The 16,416-nt window shown below is 40.2% G+C and overlaps 1 protein-coding gene across 38 annotated transcripts in view; it reads right to left on the reverse strand.

Moving 5' to 3' along the window:
- Positions 1-5,232: 5,232 nt before the first annotated feature.
- The window catches only part of CATSPERB (cation channel sperm associated auxiliary subunit beta), a 138,970-nt gene continuing 127,786 nt past the window's right edge, over positions 5,233-16,416 (reverse strand). For 34 of the 38 annotated variants that reach the window (XM_070594447.1, XM_070594463.1, XM_070594437.1 and 31 more), the window contains 5 exons: positions 14,532-14,642; positions 13,173-13,308; positions 11,438-11,538; positions 10,669-10,743; positions 5,239-5,712 (listed from right to left, as the gene is read on the reverse strand). In XM_070594447.1, the coding sequence (XP_070450548.1) occupies positions 5,512-5,712; positions 10,669-10,743; positions 11,438-11,538; positions 13,173-13,308; positions 14,532-14,642 (624 nt within the window). In that variant the 3' untranslated portion in view covers positions 5,239-5,511. Of the gene's footprint in view, positions 5,713-10,668; positions 10,744-11,437; positions 11,539-13,172; positions 13,309-14,531; positions 14,643-16,416 lie in introns of all 38 variants that reach the window. The other 4 variants (XR_011533101.1, XR_011533099.1, XR_011533100.1 and 1 more) reach the window with 2 other exon arrangements.

Genomic DNA, 16,416 nt, shown 5'->3' on the forward strand with positions numbered 1-16,416 from the left:
ATTTTGCCACTCTGTGTCTTTTCATTGGAGAGTTCAATCCGTTTACATTGAGGGTGATTATTGATGCATGAGGGCTTAATGCTGCCATTCTGTCTCTTGTTATCTGGTTTTCCTGCGTTACCTTTGTTTCTCGTCCTGTGTGTTTTAGCCTACCCATTGACTTCCGCAATTTCTTGTGCTGGGTTTCTTAGATTTTTCCTTATTTATGCTTTGTGTCTCTGTTCTGTTTTTCAGTTTAGTGGCTACCCTGAAGTTTGTATTCAGAATCTCGTGTACACCATAGTCCACTTTCTGGTGGTCTCTTACTTCCTTGGCCTAGATTGATTTAGTCTCTTTCCTCTTCCCCTCCTAAACTATTATTTTCATCTCTTATTCCACCTTGTGTTGTGAGTTTGTGGTTAGAGCGATAAGATCATCTTTGCTTTGGTGGTTTCCTTACCTTTATCCTAATGCTATAGTTGAATGTTTGCTATCCTATTCTGCTTCTATCTGTTTGTCTCCCTACTCTGTGGTTTGTGACCCCTTTCTCCCTTTTTTTCTTTTTTCAGGTATGAGAGCCTTCTGGAGGATTTCTTGTAGTGGAGGACTTTTGGTTACAAATTCCCTTAACTTTTCTTTGTCTGGAAAAGAATTAATTTCTCCCTCATATCTGAAGGATATTTTTGCTGGATAGAGTATTCTTGGCTGAAGACTTTTATCTTTTAAAGTTTTGACTATGTCACTCCATTCTCTCCTAGCTTGTAAGGTTTCTGTAGAGAAATCCGCTGAAAGTCTGATAGGAGTTCCTTTGTAGGTTATTCTCGTCTGTCTTGCTGCCCTGAGTATTCTTTGTCATTCATTTTTTGCCATTTTTACTACTGTATGCCTTGCAGTAGGTCTTTTTACATTGACAAATCTAGGAGATCTGAAAGCTTCCTCCACACACATTTCTCCCTCAATCCCTAGATTTGGGAAGTTCTCTTCTATAATTTCATTAAGCACACTTTCTGCTTCATTTTCCTTTTCCATGCCGTCAGGAATTCCTATGATTCTTAAATTGGTTCTCCTCATTGAATCCGTTATTTCTCTGATATTTTCCTCATTCTTTTTAATCCTTAGTTCTCTTTCTTCCTCTGTCTGGAGCCATTCAACCTGGCTATCTTCGATTATGCTAATTTGCTCCTCTATGGTGTCTACCCGGGCATTCAGGGAATCCATATTCTTTTTTATCTGGTCCATTGTATTTTTCATCTCTAGTATTTCTGATTGATTCTTCTTTATAGTTTCAATCTCTTTTGTGAAGTAACTCCAGAACTCGTTGACTTGTTTCTCTATATTTCCCTTTACCTCATTGAGTTTTTTGATGATAGCTACTCTGAACTCATTTTCACTTAGTTTACCTATTTCCAAGTCCTTGGGACTTAATTCTGTGTTTTTATTGTTTTCCTTCTTGTCTGGAGCTTTTATAAATTGCTGAATGGTAGAGGAGTGGTTTTTGTGCATGATGGCAGTATTCGGTTGCAGTTACAGCCTGTTGCCATGAGATGGGGGTCGAGAGCTGCGTGTTCTGAGCCCTCTGCCTTCAGCCGTGATGGCGGGTTTGCAGCGTGGTTGGGGGAGGAGGGGCACCTTCTCTTGCATGCCAATCTGGATTCTGATCAGCTCTCGCTCTCTGGTCTCCCGGGGCCCTGGCTTGATGGGGTCCCCACACGCGCAAGCTTTCCCCTGTCAGTGGGTTTCCACTGCACTGGTGGTGGGAGTCCTGGACAATCCCTGGATGCGCAGCCCCTCCCCCACTCCTTCCCTCACCAGCGGCAGCGATCCCAGTCTCTACGGGAGGGAGTGAAGTTCTCTCCTACCCTGTTCCAGCTCCTTCGAGGCTGGCTGCAGCCTCTCCGTCCTCCGTTGTCTTGCTGCTGTAGGTCTCTGACAGTCTCTGTATGAGGGTTATTGGTTGAAATTCAGTTTTTCTGATTCTTTGGTTGTAGTTTGGAGGGGAGAGAGTCCCGGGTCAGCTCACTCTGCCATTTTGCTGGCATCACCCTCAAATCTTTTATAATGGGCAGTAAGCATGTCGCCTTTTGCTCCAGAAAGAGACATTATATTTATTATACAGTGAGCATGCCTGTCATTTGTTCTGAATGCCCTACATGCTGCCATGGTATTCTACCATCTCTGCCAATTTACATGCCAACACAAGGAATGGAGTAACCAAAAAAAAAATGAGAGTAAAGCTCTGATAAATTTATTTAGAATTTTGCAACCAGAAACATCTAGAAAGAAGTGATTCTAATTTCCACATATGTTTACATTTTGTGGTATATCAAAAAATTTTAATTACACATGACGAGACACCGTAATCTTTTCAGCGCTTGTGCCTCTGACCCAATCCTCAACCTCTGCACAGGAACAAGTAAGGCAATGGTTGATGTTTTGGACATTCGATGCATTATTGTGTACTCTGTCACCCAGAAATAGGTGATCTTACGATACAAGGAGGAGGCCTGTTGAAAGTTCATGCACATTGGCCCCCTGGACACTGGTGATTTCTCTAGCTGGATGAAATATGTGTTCCATGTCAGTAATCCCCAGTGTGTGGGACTGTTTCCTACAGCTAGAACACGTTGATTTGGAAGACAAGGGGTGTAGAGTGAATAGTTCTTTTTAAGATTTCACTTAATAAACCACTACCAAAATCTTTTCCTTTTGTGCTTTCAACTTTAGGCTCTGATGACCAGGTGGCCTTAACCAATGTAGAAATGCTTCTACCAGTGAATGCAACAAGATTCCACTGAATGGGAAACCAAGATTGCCATGTAGCTATTTTAGGTTCCTGGTGTATTAGGAAAACAGGCACAAGAGAGGATAATTGATCTTACTGAAGAAAAATAGAGATGCTATAGGACAATGAGGACCAAGATTAACTTGGGTGGATCCTGGGCCACAAAATTCTACTGTTGTACCGAAGGACAAAGATCAATGGAAAATAATTTGCACAGTAATAGATAACTGATTACCAAAGGGCAGGTTTACCAAAGGCTCGGACCTTTCAGGAATGAGGACAGTTGATCCTCCTGTGCGGAGGATCCTAATCAGCTGAGGTGCTGGTCAAAGGCAAGGATGCGCATGGAATGTGTAGTGGAGGGAGAAAGCTAATCTATCAGCCTTGGTATCAGCTACAGAAACGAGGGTCATAAACCCTATTCACATTTCTTGTTTTCTGCTAAAGTATAATAGTTACCACCATTTTCCCCTTTTTGAGGAGAAACTAAGAAAAACTGATGGCACCTAGAGATCCTGGACTCCAAGAACGGTAGCTCTATGACGTTATGTCTGGACCCTACCGTTAGATATGATTTTGGATCATCTTTTTTGGGGGAAGAGGTGAATGAATTTGTAGTTGCATGTAGAATAGCTGGATTATCTCAGTGGGAGCATCTCTGAGTGTACAGGAAGACAGAGGTGCACATGGCATGCGTCTACACACTGAAATGCAGAACAGCCAAAGGGTGATGTGCATAGACCACAGTATAGAATCTCAGGCTAAGGAACTTCCCCAAGTTCACGCAGCTAGCAAGTGGTGGAGCCAGATAAAAACCAGGCTGTAGGATGTCAGCTTCAGAGGCAAGAGAGTGTGGGCTCTATGGGAACCCTCTGTCTTATCTTCACAACTTTTCTGTAAATCTAAAACTATTTTAAATTGTAAAAATTTCCTTAAAAGGAAAAACCCATCCTGTTAAACTCTAGAACTTGCCCTTTTAACCACTGTGCCACATTTTATCAATAGACTCCTGGCCCAAGTGATGTTCTGAAAAGTTGACAAACTCCTGTTTCCTGGGTCCCCAGAATGGTTTTCATTCCTGCCCATGACAATAACTGATTGTCTAGATTTTACTTTGATTATCTGACTCTCTGTAGTATCCTTCCAATAAATTTCCCCTTTTATTATAATTTGACAGAATCGTGGGGCTGCCTCCATGGCCGAGTGGTTAAGTTCACGCGCTCTGCTGCGGCAGCCCAGGGTTCGGATCCTGGGCGCGGACAAGGCACCGCTCGTCAGGCCACATTGAGGCGGCGTCCCACATGCCACAACTAGAAGGACCTGCAACTAAGATATACAACTATGTACGGGGGGCGGTTTGGGGAGATAAAGCAGAAAAAAAAAAAAAAGATTGGCAACAGTTGTTAGCCCAGGTGCCAATCTTAAAAAAAAAAAACCCTTCCTTTAAAAAAAAAAAAAAAGAATCGCTTTCTATTACTTGCAATCTAACCACAACAGCAGCTAGTACTTATAGTACTCACAGACCCAGGCACTGTCCTAAGTACTTTACATATATTAATTCATTTGACCCTCACAATAACCCCATTAGGTAGGTGTTCATATTATCCCCACTTTACAGGTGAGATATCTCAGACACAAAGAAATTAAGTAACTTGCCCGGATTATACATCTAGGAAGTGGCGAACCCGGGATGTCTGGCTCCTAAGTCTGATTCTTGCATCCACCTTGCTCACTGCCCTCTCAAAAGAACTTTGATGATATACCCAGGCATGGTTTACAGCTCCCAGCACTGGGCTCTTCTGGACCAGGTGCCTAGCCTCTCCTCATGTTGTCAAAGCAGTGTGCTGCTCCTCCTGAGCTTTCCCAGCAGAGTGTGACTCTGAGCTCTGAATGCATGGGCCATCTTCTGACTACAGTCACGTGCCACATAAAGATGTTTGGTCAACGACAGACTGCATATATGACAGTGGTCCCATAAGACTAGCACCATATAGCCTGGGTGTGTAGTAGGCTACATCATCTAGGTTTGTGTAAGTACATTCTATGATCGCACGATGACAAAATCACCTAAAGATGCGTTTCTCAGAACGTATCCCTATCATTAAGAGGCACAGGACTGTGCTTGGGAACAGGTGCTCTGAGACAGCACACGGAGGTACATCTTTCAGAATTCTACAACCTGCATGTAGGTCTGTGAACCAATGCCTCACCTAGATGCTGTGTTCCTCCAACATCCCTGAGAAGGGGTCATGTTTCCCTTTCAGGCACTACAATCTGGTTTTGAAGGTGCTTCGAGAAACCCAAATGGGTTCATCTTCAATTCCCATGAGGCCTGCAGACGAGCCTCCTTCCCCACCCATCTCCCCCCGCGTGGCTGCCTTCCATTCCGACTCCTCTCTGAAGAGAGCAGCGCTGGTGTTCTGAGCCCACAGAATGGGCTCCAGTCAAGAAAAGCCGAAAAACACAGAAAACCCATTCCACACAGAGATGACTACCATTTTATATTTTTCTAAAAACCTCACGGAAGATCCTCCATATAAGTGTTGACATAAGACATTTTCTATACATTTAAAATAAAAGAATGGATGGTAAACATTGACAAATAGCAATTTGAGTTATAATGGTAATTCTGTAGTTTTAAATCTAGTTTTTATATTAACGTTTACATATATTGTTCTAGGAATTGTCTAATAGAACTAGGAAATGAAGAGAAAAGTACGATTGTTGTTCATTCATTACTCAGATTTTCATCAATGAGTCGGCTGATTGGCATTAAAATTGGAAAAGTTCACTTTGTTTCTTCGAAAGAGTCTTCGGAACACATTCCATGGGTGGATGTTACGTAGTTGAAACATAAATGTTATAAAAATTAATCCCCCCAACATTACAGCTGCTGCGACGGCAATAAGTGTGTGTCCTGGAAATGGCAACGGTGCTTCATCAACATAAATCTGTAACAGAAAAAGCAAAGTCTTTAAGTTTTCTGAATCTAGTCATTTAAAACACTGAACTTTACATCCTTCCCACAATGGTGGAGACACTATTAATCTCTTAGCAAACTTCTGCCCCGACTTATGTAGATATTCAGCAGCCACAAATCTTGGCCATCTGACAAACAACAATTTGCACACAATAAAGAGGGGATAAGAATTCTATTTATTATCCTGTGTCTTTAATGGCAGGGGTAGGCAGATAATGCTTAGATGGCAGGAAAACGTTCTATGTTCGTTACAGGGGGATCGGCAAAGTGCCGTGGGAACACGGTTAGGGCATACCTGACCACCTAGGGTGGACAGGGAATGCGCTTCCTGAGCTGGATCCTGAATAAGCGGGTTCAGAGAAGAGAAGAAGAAGGGACGTTCCAGGTAGGGGGAATAAGCATGAGCTCTTTCAAGCTGTCACGTCTCCTTAGAAAATCCTCTACACCAGTGATGACATAGGGAAATTTGTGTATTCCAAATATTTCGTCTGCCTCAATGGATAATCAATAAAAACAAGATCCTAGAGGAGAGAGAGTATCACTGACAGAGAGGCACACAGACGTCTTTTTCTCTGAGACACGAGGCAAGGATGGGTGCCATTTTATGTTCAATGTAGAAGGGAGAGCATAAAGGGAGGAAGGTGATTCAAGCCCTTATGTTCTCTCTGTGCAGTGGAAGCAAGATCATCTTTTGAGGTAGAGAAAGTGGAGATGAATGGAAATAGGACAGAGGGAATGTGGAAAAATGCTAAAGACAAGAAAAAGAACGGATAAGCTGCTTCAGGGAATGGCTCAAGTTAAAGTCACCACCATCCTCCCAGTGACCCAAGGAGGTTATTTCTTTTCTTAGAGTCCTTATATGCTATCAATTCTTTTTCAATTCCTCTCAGATTCCTTCTTTCCATTCCACTTTCAATGCTGCTGTTGTGAACTTTATCACCTCACTTCGTATAAATAAGCTAATCTAATAGCCTCCTTTCTATGCTGTCAATCGATGTTGACCTAATAACATTGCCAGATTAATCCTTGTAAAACATCAGTCTGTCTACATAACAATTTTTTTTAAAGTGAAACTAAAAGAATCTTGACCATACAGAACTGGTACCAGAAGTGGGGTGTTGTAAGCAAAGGAGTTTAAAGGGTAGACCTGGTCAAGTGACGTGGAAAGCAGTGAGAAGTCATTCTTTCCAATCTGGGAAGATAATTATCTCTATGGTAACAGATAAGCTGGTTTAACCATCTCCTCTTGTGCTTTAGAGCTCAGACTATATGCCCAATGGTCCTGGAATTATCGGGGATTTGATAGAAAGCTGTTAGATATCGAATGTGATATACTACTTGTGGTCTTGATGAGAGTTCTACAAGATAAAAATCTTTCTTTTAAACTGGACCATCAGAAGAGGTTGCATAATTAGCTCTGCTAAGAAAGATCTAGTCTGTTTGTGGCCAGTGAGAGAGACAATTGTGTGCTACATGTAATTACAAAAGTGAACTTGCTTTTCTATGTGCAAATTGGGAAGAACCAGAGGAAACAATCCATTGTGATCATAATATATATATATATTTTCCCGTCTCTCTGTTTTGCTTGCTCAATGTTGGATAACTGCCCTCATAGTCCCAACAACCCTCATGGCTGACAGCAGCTCCTGGGGCTGCAAGATTCCTTGTTCAATATCATTAAGAAAGAGCAAGTCCACGTCCCAGCATTTTGAGCAAAAGTCCTGTGGTTCACTCTGATCGGGCTGCCATAGAGCATTGCCTTTCCCTGAAAACCTTTTTTCAAAAATATTTAATAGCTTCTCATTGCTGACAGGAACGTTCTAAAGTTTTCCTTCTGACATTCAAGATCTTCCACAATTTGACCCTAGCCTACCCACCTTCTCATAGATAACCTTACATTCCAGCCAAATGGATAGAAGCTACTCAAGAGATAAGTTTTCTGTTTTCCCATATCTGTGTTTTCCCATATCTGGGCTTCTGTTCCCGCCGCCCAGAGTGCCTGCCTTACCCATTTCTACCTAAAATGAAATTTTAGCCACCTTACTACACAATATGAAAATTTCACTTGCTCAGTTAAGCCATCCATGGCATTCCCAAGAGTAGAAACCTGTATCACCTCTGAATTCTGTATTCTCCAACTAAATTGCTACCTCTAAAGTTTTTAAAAACAGTTTTTCTTCAAATATTTCCCTTCCAACTTTCTTTGACTATCCAAATATTCCACGCCATGTCTAAAAAAAAAAGGTTAAACCCCAGAATCATAAAAGAGTATGTTCTAGACACAATGTCTCTTTACCACCAAAATACTTCAGTTTGTATTTCCCTAAACACAAAGAATTCATTTAAATAACCACGGTGCAATTATCAAAATCGAGAAGTTAACACTGAGACAATGCTATTATCTAATCTACAGACCTTATTCAAATTTTGTCAGTTATCCCAACAGTGTCCTTCATGGTGAGGGAAAATCCAGCATCATGCTTGCATTCCGTTGTTTCAGGATACTTTCTAAAGCAGATTTCCACAGTCCCAAGAAACTTTATGACCATTTTCTATCGTTTCTTAATGATTCTCTTCCTTTATTAACTGTGCAATCACTTCCTAATTTTTCTTTTACTCATTTTTACGGCCCTTCTTTCATTCCTGAAGCTTCATTTCCCTCTGTTGACACTTCTTTTCAGCCTTAAGAACTTCCTTAAGCATTTTTTTTTAGACAATAGATTATCTTACTTTTCTTTCATCTGAGAATGCCTTTATTTTTCCTTCATTCCTGAAGGATATTTTCACTAGACGGAGAATTCTGGATTGACGGTCCTTTCTCCCCACCCTACTTCTGCCCCCAGCACATTAAAGATGTTGTACAACCTTCGTCTTGATTCTATGATTTCTGAAGAGAAATCAGCTGTCATTCGAATCGTCATTCCCTTATATGTAGTGGTTTTTTATCTGGCTGCTTTCAAGATTTTTTTCTTTATCTTTGATTTTTAGCAATTTGATTATGATGTGTTTAGGCATCATTCCTTTAAGTTTATCTTGTTTGGGATTCATTAAGCTTCTTGAATATGTAAATTTATGTCTTGACTAAATTTGGGATATTTTCAGCCCTTAGTTCTTCAGATTTTTTTTTCCAGCACCAATCTCTTTTTCCTCTCCTTCATAGACTCTGGTGACATAAATGTTAGACTTTTTGATACTGTCACATAGGTCCCCAAGGCTATTCTTTTTACAATCTATTATCTTCAGGTTGAATTTCTACTGATCTAGTTTCAAATTCACTGATTTTTTTCTCTGCCAGATCCATACTGCTACTGAATTCATCCAGTGATTTTTAAACTTTAAATATTGTATTTTTCAGCTCTCAAATTTCCATTTGGTTCCTTTTTATAGCTCCCACTTCTCTGCTGAGAATCTCTCCCTTTCCCTTTCCATTTATTTCAAAAGAGTTTACCTTTACCTCATGGAGCATGGTTGTAAAAGCTGGTTTAAAATATCTGATAATTCCATTTGTTGTCATTGGCTGATTGTCCTTTCTCTTCAGAATTGATTACATTTTCTTAATTCTTGGTTTATTGAGGAAATTTGGATTGTATCCTGGACATTTAAGATATTACGTTGGGAGACTCTGGGTCCTGTTAAAAATTCTCTGGAAAATGTTGATTTTTTGTTTGTTTTAGGAGTCCATCACACTGGTTGAGTTTGGATCACAAGTCATGCTTTACTGTCTGTAGGTGGTGGCTCCAACATCAGTTCAGTTTTCAAAGCCTTTGCTGTGCTATTGTGTCTGCCTGGTTCCTTTGCCACTCAGGCGTTATTCTGGAACTTACGTGGTGTTTATATTGTAGTTTTATTTTGACTCCTTTACTATTCTTCTTTAAGTGTATTCTGCTCCTGTGATCCTTGGTACTTATGCTAGTTCATATATGAGGAATCTCCTTCTCCAGCTCTCTTCTCTTAGGGATTCCTCCCACCCTCCCTACTCCCAGAGGCCCTTTTTCCTAGTCCTCTGGGAAGAAAGCTGGGATTCTATGAGAATTTTAGCCCCCTGTACTATTGTGCTGTTCCCTGAAACTGGGGCTGCCTTTGTGACAAAGAGGTGAAAAAAGAGAGAGAAAAATAATGGGAATTTCCTCTCACACTCTTCATATGACAAGTGTTTCTCTTCCTAGTTTATCTATCTAGGGGGATGAATTTCCCCCCAGGGTCTTGGGTGTCTGCACTGCTGCCGTGGCCACCCACCCCTGCAGTTGTGTAGATCCATTATTGGGCTGGCCTTGGGGTGGGGCCAGGATAGAAAAAGGAAAGGGGAAGAGGGAGGGAGAGATTAATTTTGTTTTTTGGTAATATGGCATCAGTATTTGACGATGAATGAATCATTGATCAATTTAATCAAATCCTCATTTCTTCCCACCCCCCACAGGCAGCAGATGTCATTACATAAATAAGCAAAAATGAGTCATTGCACATCATGTGGTGATTTGGGGACACTGATTTTGGCTCTCAATTCTTTTCAATTTTGAAAGCTTTGGGGGTATTTAAGACTCTACCATTACAATGCAAATAACCAAAGGGAGGATCATATTGGAAACTAAAATGTTACAGCCATGTGTCTCTGTCAGGAGGTGGGGGTGAGAGGAAGGGCATTAAAAATCAGAAACTGACCTAAATAAGGAAGGTGGAACAATAACAACAAAAAAGTACAGGCACTTAATAAAATTTCCACAGCATCCATCAGTCCTGCCACCTGTCATGCGCCTTAACCCCGTCATTACTGACAATGTCACTACAAGTCTCCAGGATCCTCTGTCTCCAGGCCTTGTCCATCACACAAATTCTACCATTTTTTTTCCCTTAAGTTTCTCTTGGACTGACGCATGTCATGTTATTTCCCCAGCCATCACCCCACCGGATACCTGCGCATTCACTGTACCTGAAATTCTTCAACTAAGTTACAAAAAGTGACCCCCGGAACAACTGACACTCTGAAGTGAAAAAGCTCAGATCCCTGTGGAAAAAAACACACCTGGTCATTAGCAGCATTGACACTTATGTCCTTTTAAGTAAAAAAATACACTGGGGCTACTGTCCCTCTAGATGTTGCCTAGAAAAATTCCAGTCACCTTCCTAAGGCTTTTGGGCATACACTTCATGGATCAAAATAAAAACACAGGGAGAAGGACGAGACTCTAAGATGAGGGATTCAACAGCTGATGCTTTTATTTGTAGAATGATGAAACAGAAACAAAAAACCTAACATGGCCTTGATGTGTACTGTGGGCTAATCCTCATTTTTATGGTTGTGATTGCCTTCTAATTTTTATTGGTTTTCACAACAATTCCCTGGATTATATCAACTTCATATGTTCTTATGGGCAGCTATATCCAGGTGAAGAATATTGAGCCCGTTTTCCCTCTAACTTTGGGAAACACCCTTTCTGCTCCACCTTAATAGGTAATGTATTAGTCTTGCCTATCAGCTCAAAAATTAGTAAGTTAATGTTAAATTCAACTTTCAGATACCTTTAGAAATAATAACATCAAGGGAAACGGAGAAAAAATAAACACTCTCTGCAAACTTTAAAAATGCTATTTCCACCATTCGTGGATACCTATACCTCGAAACTAAAACCAAACTTTGTTTAGACATATACGTTTTATCTAAATTCAAAACAGGACAAACAAAAATGCTGTCAACTCACCTTTATACTTAAGTTGAGGCCTGAAGGATTATACACCTGGGCATGAAGAATCGGTTCTAAGTAAAATTTCAATTTGCTTACAGTTTCTGGTACAGTGTGTTCTAAAAGTACATGAAGTATATTTTAAGCACACTGACGCTGTTTTCTCATTTTGCACACAATTTGTTACATATATTAAGGTACAATGAAAGATTCCATTCCACAACATGGCTGAGTTATCCTGTTCTTTCAATTCTGCTTTAATTTGTGGAAGATGTATTTAGGGAGATTAGGTCTAGAATTTGATATTGCATCTCCTCGGGGGACTTGTCAAGAAGGACAAGATCCCTGACCCCCTTAACTCAGGCTGGCCCCTCCTTCCAGCCCCACGCTCACAACCAGTCCTGACTGGCACATGCTTTCTGTCTTTGGCAATGAGATAGTTTCAGAACCACCTTTGTGGATGGTAGGTGATTTTCAGTAAGGGGGCAGAAAAGTTCCACAATAGAATCATTTAAATCTTTTCCAAAAGAAGGGATCAGTTACTCCTATCTTTCTCATGATTCTTTCTAAAACCAGATAGGCAGTGTGTGGGTTAGAAATTGCAGCGGTGTAATGGTACATGAGATCTAAAAGAAAAAAGAGCTCTGATTGTAGCATTTGTCAGTTTCCATGGTGTCAATATTCTCACCCAGTTTCAAGCTCACTTCAAGCTACCAATGGTCTAACCACCAGCATGCAAAATGCGTGAACATTTAACAATATTTAACAATCGGTGCTCAAAAGCCAGTAAGAGCAGTCTCCAGCACAAGACAGAAAATTAGCAGTTTTCTCTGCTGGACTTTTCATTTCAAAAATGTATATATTGGGGGGCTGGCCCTGTGGCCGAGTGGTTAAGTTAGCGCGCTCCGCTGCAGGCGGCCCAGTGTTTTGTTGATTCGAATCCTGGGCACAGACATGGCACTGCTCATCAAAGCAAGCTGAGGCAGCATCCCACATGCCACAACTAGAAGGACCCACAACGAAGAATATACAACTATGTACCGGGGGGCTTTGGGGAGAAAGAGGAAAAAAAATTTAAGAAAAAATGTATATATTGGGCAAAGTAAGACTCACTGAATATCAAATATCTGGATATTTGGTAACATATTAATGACTGATCAAAATTTCATTTAATTCTATTGATCTATTGATCAATTGCCTCAAAATATTCCTACAAGAACAAACATAAAATGTGCAGCAAAAAGTTGTATACATGAGATGCAATTGAATTGTGATACATTTCATTTTTCTTATTTAGAAATTTTTCTGCACCTTCTCAATTATTTTAGCATACACCTTTTAAGAAATTTTGCTCGTATAATTAGATGATAGGTCCTACAGATTATCGGGCAACACCTTTTATAACCTCCTCTGTAACATTGCATAAGCAATGGAAGGGGACACCAGACCTACGTGTAGCACAAATTCAGTTAATCACTTTTGTTACTAATCTAGAAAATGGCTTTCAAAATATGTTACAGTTCAAATTCCTCAAAAATGCGGTTATGCCATAGAACCCAGGTCACTGGAAGTGATGCTAAAGCATGCGGGAACCTAAACGAGTAAAGTGAACGGCAATGTTCCAACTGATTCGAATTCTTCTCCAAAGAATTCCTGGCTGTCTCTCGTGTAAACAGGTTTTGTAAGCCACTTATCTAGGTAATAACAACACGACTTAAAAGACAAAATAATTTTAGGAGAAAGCAAGCCCTACTTAGTTTCCAGTTCCGCCTCTCATTCACTTCAGTCACAGTCACTAGATACGGACTTTCCAGTGGGATGCGTCCATCCTCACTGTGAATTTCCAGAGAAATTGGATACTGTGTAACTGGAAACTTAAAACGAGGAACCTAAAATGCAAATTCCAAGAATGAATGTAAATTCGGAAAATTCAATACTAGTCTCATTTCCCGGTAAGGAGTGAATAGATATATTCCCAAGAGTTTGGCTAGTCTACACGAGATGGGCTTCCTGGGGTTTCTACCTTCTCAAGGCACGAAAAAATAATCCGTGTTACAGGAGAATCAATGTGAACTCCAAAAGTAGCACACAAACGTTGTGGTAACAAAACTCAGAACTTTCTGTTGGCCTTTTTTACAGGAATTTACTGTGATGGTAGCCAGACTTTTTTGGCTGGCCCATATCCCACAGGTTCTGCACGAATTGTTCTTGCCCATCTCCCTGACACCCCTCTCCCTGCCAGCCGCGAACTTTCAGGCACACTCTTTAAACTCTGGCTCTGGAGTCAGAGTTCAAATCTGCCTCCATCACACATTAATGATTGATCTTTGGCAAACTATCTGGCTTCTCTGTGCCTCAAATGAAATGAGAAAAATCACAGAGAAAGCCTAGAGCAGGTTAGTAGATAGGAAATGCTCAAGAAATATGGTAATTCAGCAAGGGGGGAGCTGTAGAGGTATATAAAAGCAACCCTCCTAATTTATTGAATGCTAACTCTATGCTCAATATACTCTTATATGAAATCTCTTAATATAATGCTACCTATAGTCTTACAAGGCCTTTGAAACAGATCTACTTGAAACTTATACTAAGTACACCCCTAACTCAGCTAATGCGAACACTACCAGTAACTCGATAGACCTTTAAATTCTTTGAGACTAACAGAATGAAATCTTTCACACAGAATCCACTCTCTTAACCAACACATTATATGTCTTCCTTGATTACAAGAACTTCAACCTTTGTTTTCCCAGAACCCGATACACATTAGATACTCAATTTTGAATGAATCAATATTCACCACAATCTAGTGTAGTGTTTGGTTACAAATTGTTTTCATATAGATACATGCATGTGTGTTTGTATATATCTCTATAAAAACCTGTAAAATGGACAGAGCAGTGTAGGTACTATTGTATTTTACAGATGAGGTTAATCAACTTGTCTGGGGACATTTCAATCCAGATCCTCATAACTCTCTGTCATATTTAGTTCAATGTCATAATAAGACATTATTTCTATGTCTCAGTTTTCACGTTTAACCAAAATCCTTATTTCAAAATCTTATTAATATGAGAGTCCTCTGTCTTTAGATAATTAAAAATTATCTTACTTTTTCTCTGCAATCTGAGAAAGCAACAGCATGCGATAATTTCTGATCCTGTGTGCAATTACATTCCTCCCGAGTAGACACGTTAGCACACTGTTTGAATTTTCCAGATTTCTGCAAATAGAATTAACATAGGTTGACTTGCTTTTTTTGTGGCAGGATTTTTGCAAACTGAGTCACATGTTCAATAAATATTTGGTCCCTGAGTGAATAAAATCCCTGAGAAGTTAAAAGGGAAAAGAAATCCATTAATAATAAAGTAAGAGTAAAAATACAGTATTTTTGAATTTGGTCTCTTCGCTTGGTAATTGGAACCCAAGGACCACTCAGCTGCTTGCCATTTTACCTACGGGCTGTTGATGGTTAAAATGCATGGGACCCAGAAAAACTGTGTCATCTGAATGCAGTATATCAGGACTGCCAACTCCCTGCCCTTGGCCCCTCCCATTGTGAGCGTGAAAACAGAGACCTAAAAGGAGCAGACTTGCTATGGCGGGGGCGCTGCAGACTACAGAACAAGCTCCAGACCTACTATTTTGTGCCTGTCTTTCCTCATAGTATTCATCAATGATATTTAAAATCTCCACTGTAACTGTCCGTTTACCGTTCATTTTTTTACTTGATCCCTCTTGCTAGAGATTGGTTTATTATTATTATTATTAATTTTTTTTTTTTGAGAAAGATTCGCCCTGAGCTAACATCCGCCACCAATCCTCCTCTATTTACTTAGGAAGACTGGTCCTGAGCTCACATCCGTGCCCATCTTCCTCTGCTTTACATGTGGGATGCCTGCCACAGCATGGCTTGATAAGCAGTGCATAGGTCCGTGCCCAGGATCCGAAGCTGTGAACCCCGGGCTGCTGAAGTGGAGCAGGTGAACTTAACCCCTGTGCCGCCGGGCTGGCCCCTATTATTATATTTTTTAAGAACTGGCTTTTGATTTTGATAATCAAGTCTATTTTTTAAAACGTTATCCTTCCTTCTACTTTTTTAAAGATTACTATCTCTCCCTCATCCCTTTGCTTCTTTTTTTCTTCTTTTTATTGAGATAAAATTCACCATTTTAAACCATTTTCACGTGTACAAGGGAGTTTTAGTATATTCACAATGTTGTTCAATCATCCCCACTATCTAATTCCAGAATGTTTTCGTTGCCCTAAGAAGAAACTCCGTACCGATTAGCAGTTACTCCCCATTGCCCCCTCCCTTTAGCCCATCTATTGATTTTATTTTTTATCTCTATCAATTTTCCTATTCTGGACATCTCTTATAAACGGAATCATACAATATGTGGCCTGTGTGTCTGGCCTCTTCCACTTAGCATACTGTATTTGAGGTTCATCCATGTTGCATCATGTCCCAGTACTTCATTCCTTTTTATGACTGAAGAATATTCCATTGTATGGCTACAGCATATTTTGTTTATCCATTCATCAGTTAATGGACATTTAGTTGTTTCCCCTTCATGGCTGTTATGAATAATGCTAATATGAAGTTTTCGTTCGAATATACATTTTCAATTCTTTTGGATATATATTTAGGAGTGGAATTGCTGAGTCAGATGGTAATTCTGTATGTTTGACTTTTTGAAGACCCGCGAAACTATTTTCCCCAACAGCTGCACCATTTTACATTCTCACCAGCAATGCATGAGGCTTCCAATTTCTCCACATCCTTGCCAACATTTGCCATTTTCCATTAAAGAAATTATGATAGCCATCCTAATGGACCTGAAGCGGTATCTCACTGTGGTTTTGATTTGTCTTTCCCTAACGACAAATGATGTTGAGAGTCTATTCATGGGCTTGTTGGCCCATCTCTATACCTTCTTTGGAGAAATGTCTATTCAGGACCGTCATCCAATTCTAATTGGGTAGTTTGTCTTTTT

Source organism: Equus przewalskii, chromosome 25 (genome assembly GCF_037783145.1).
Source record: "Equus przewalskii isolate Varuska chromosome 25, EquPr2, whole genome shotgun sequence".
NCBI classification, from domain to species: Eukaryota; Metazoa; Chordata; class Mammalia; order Perissodactyla; family Equidae; genus Equus; species Equus przewalskii.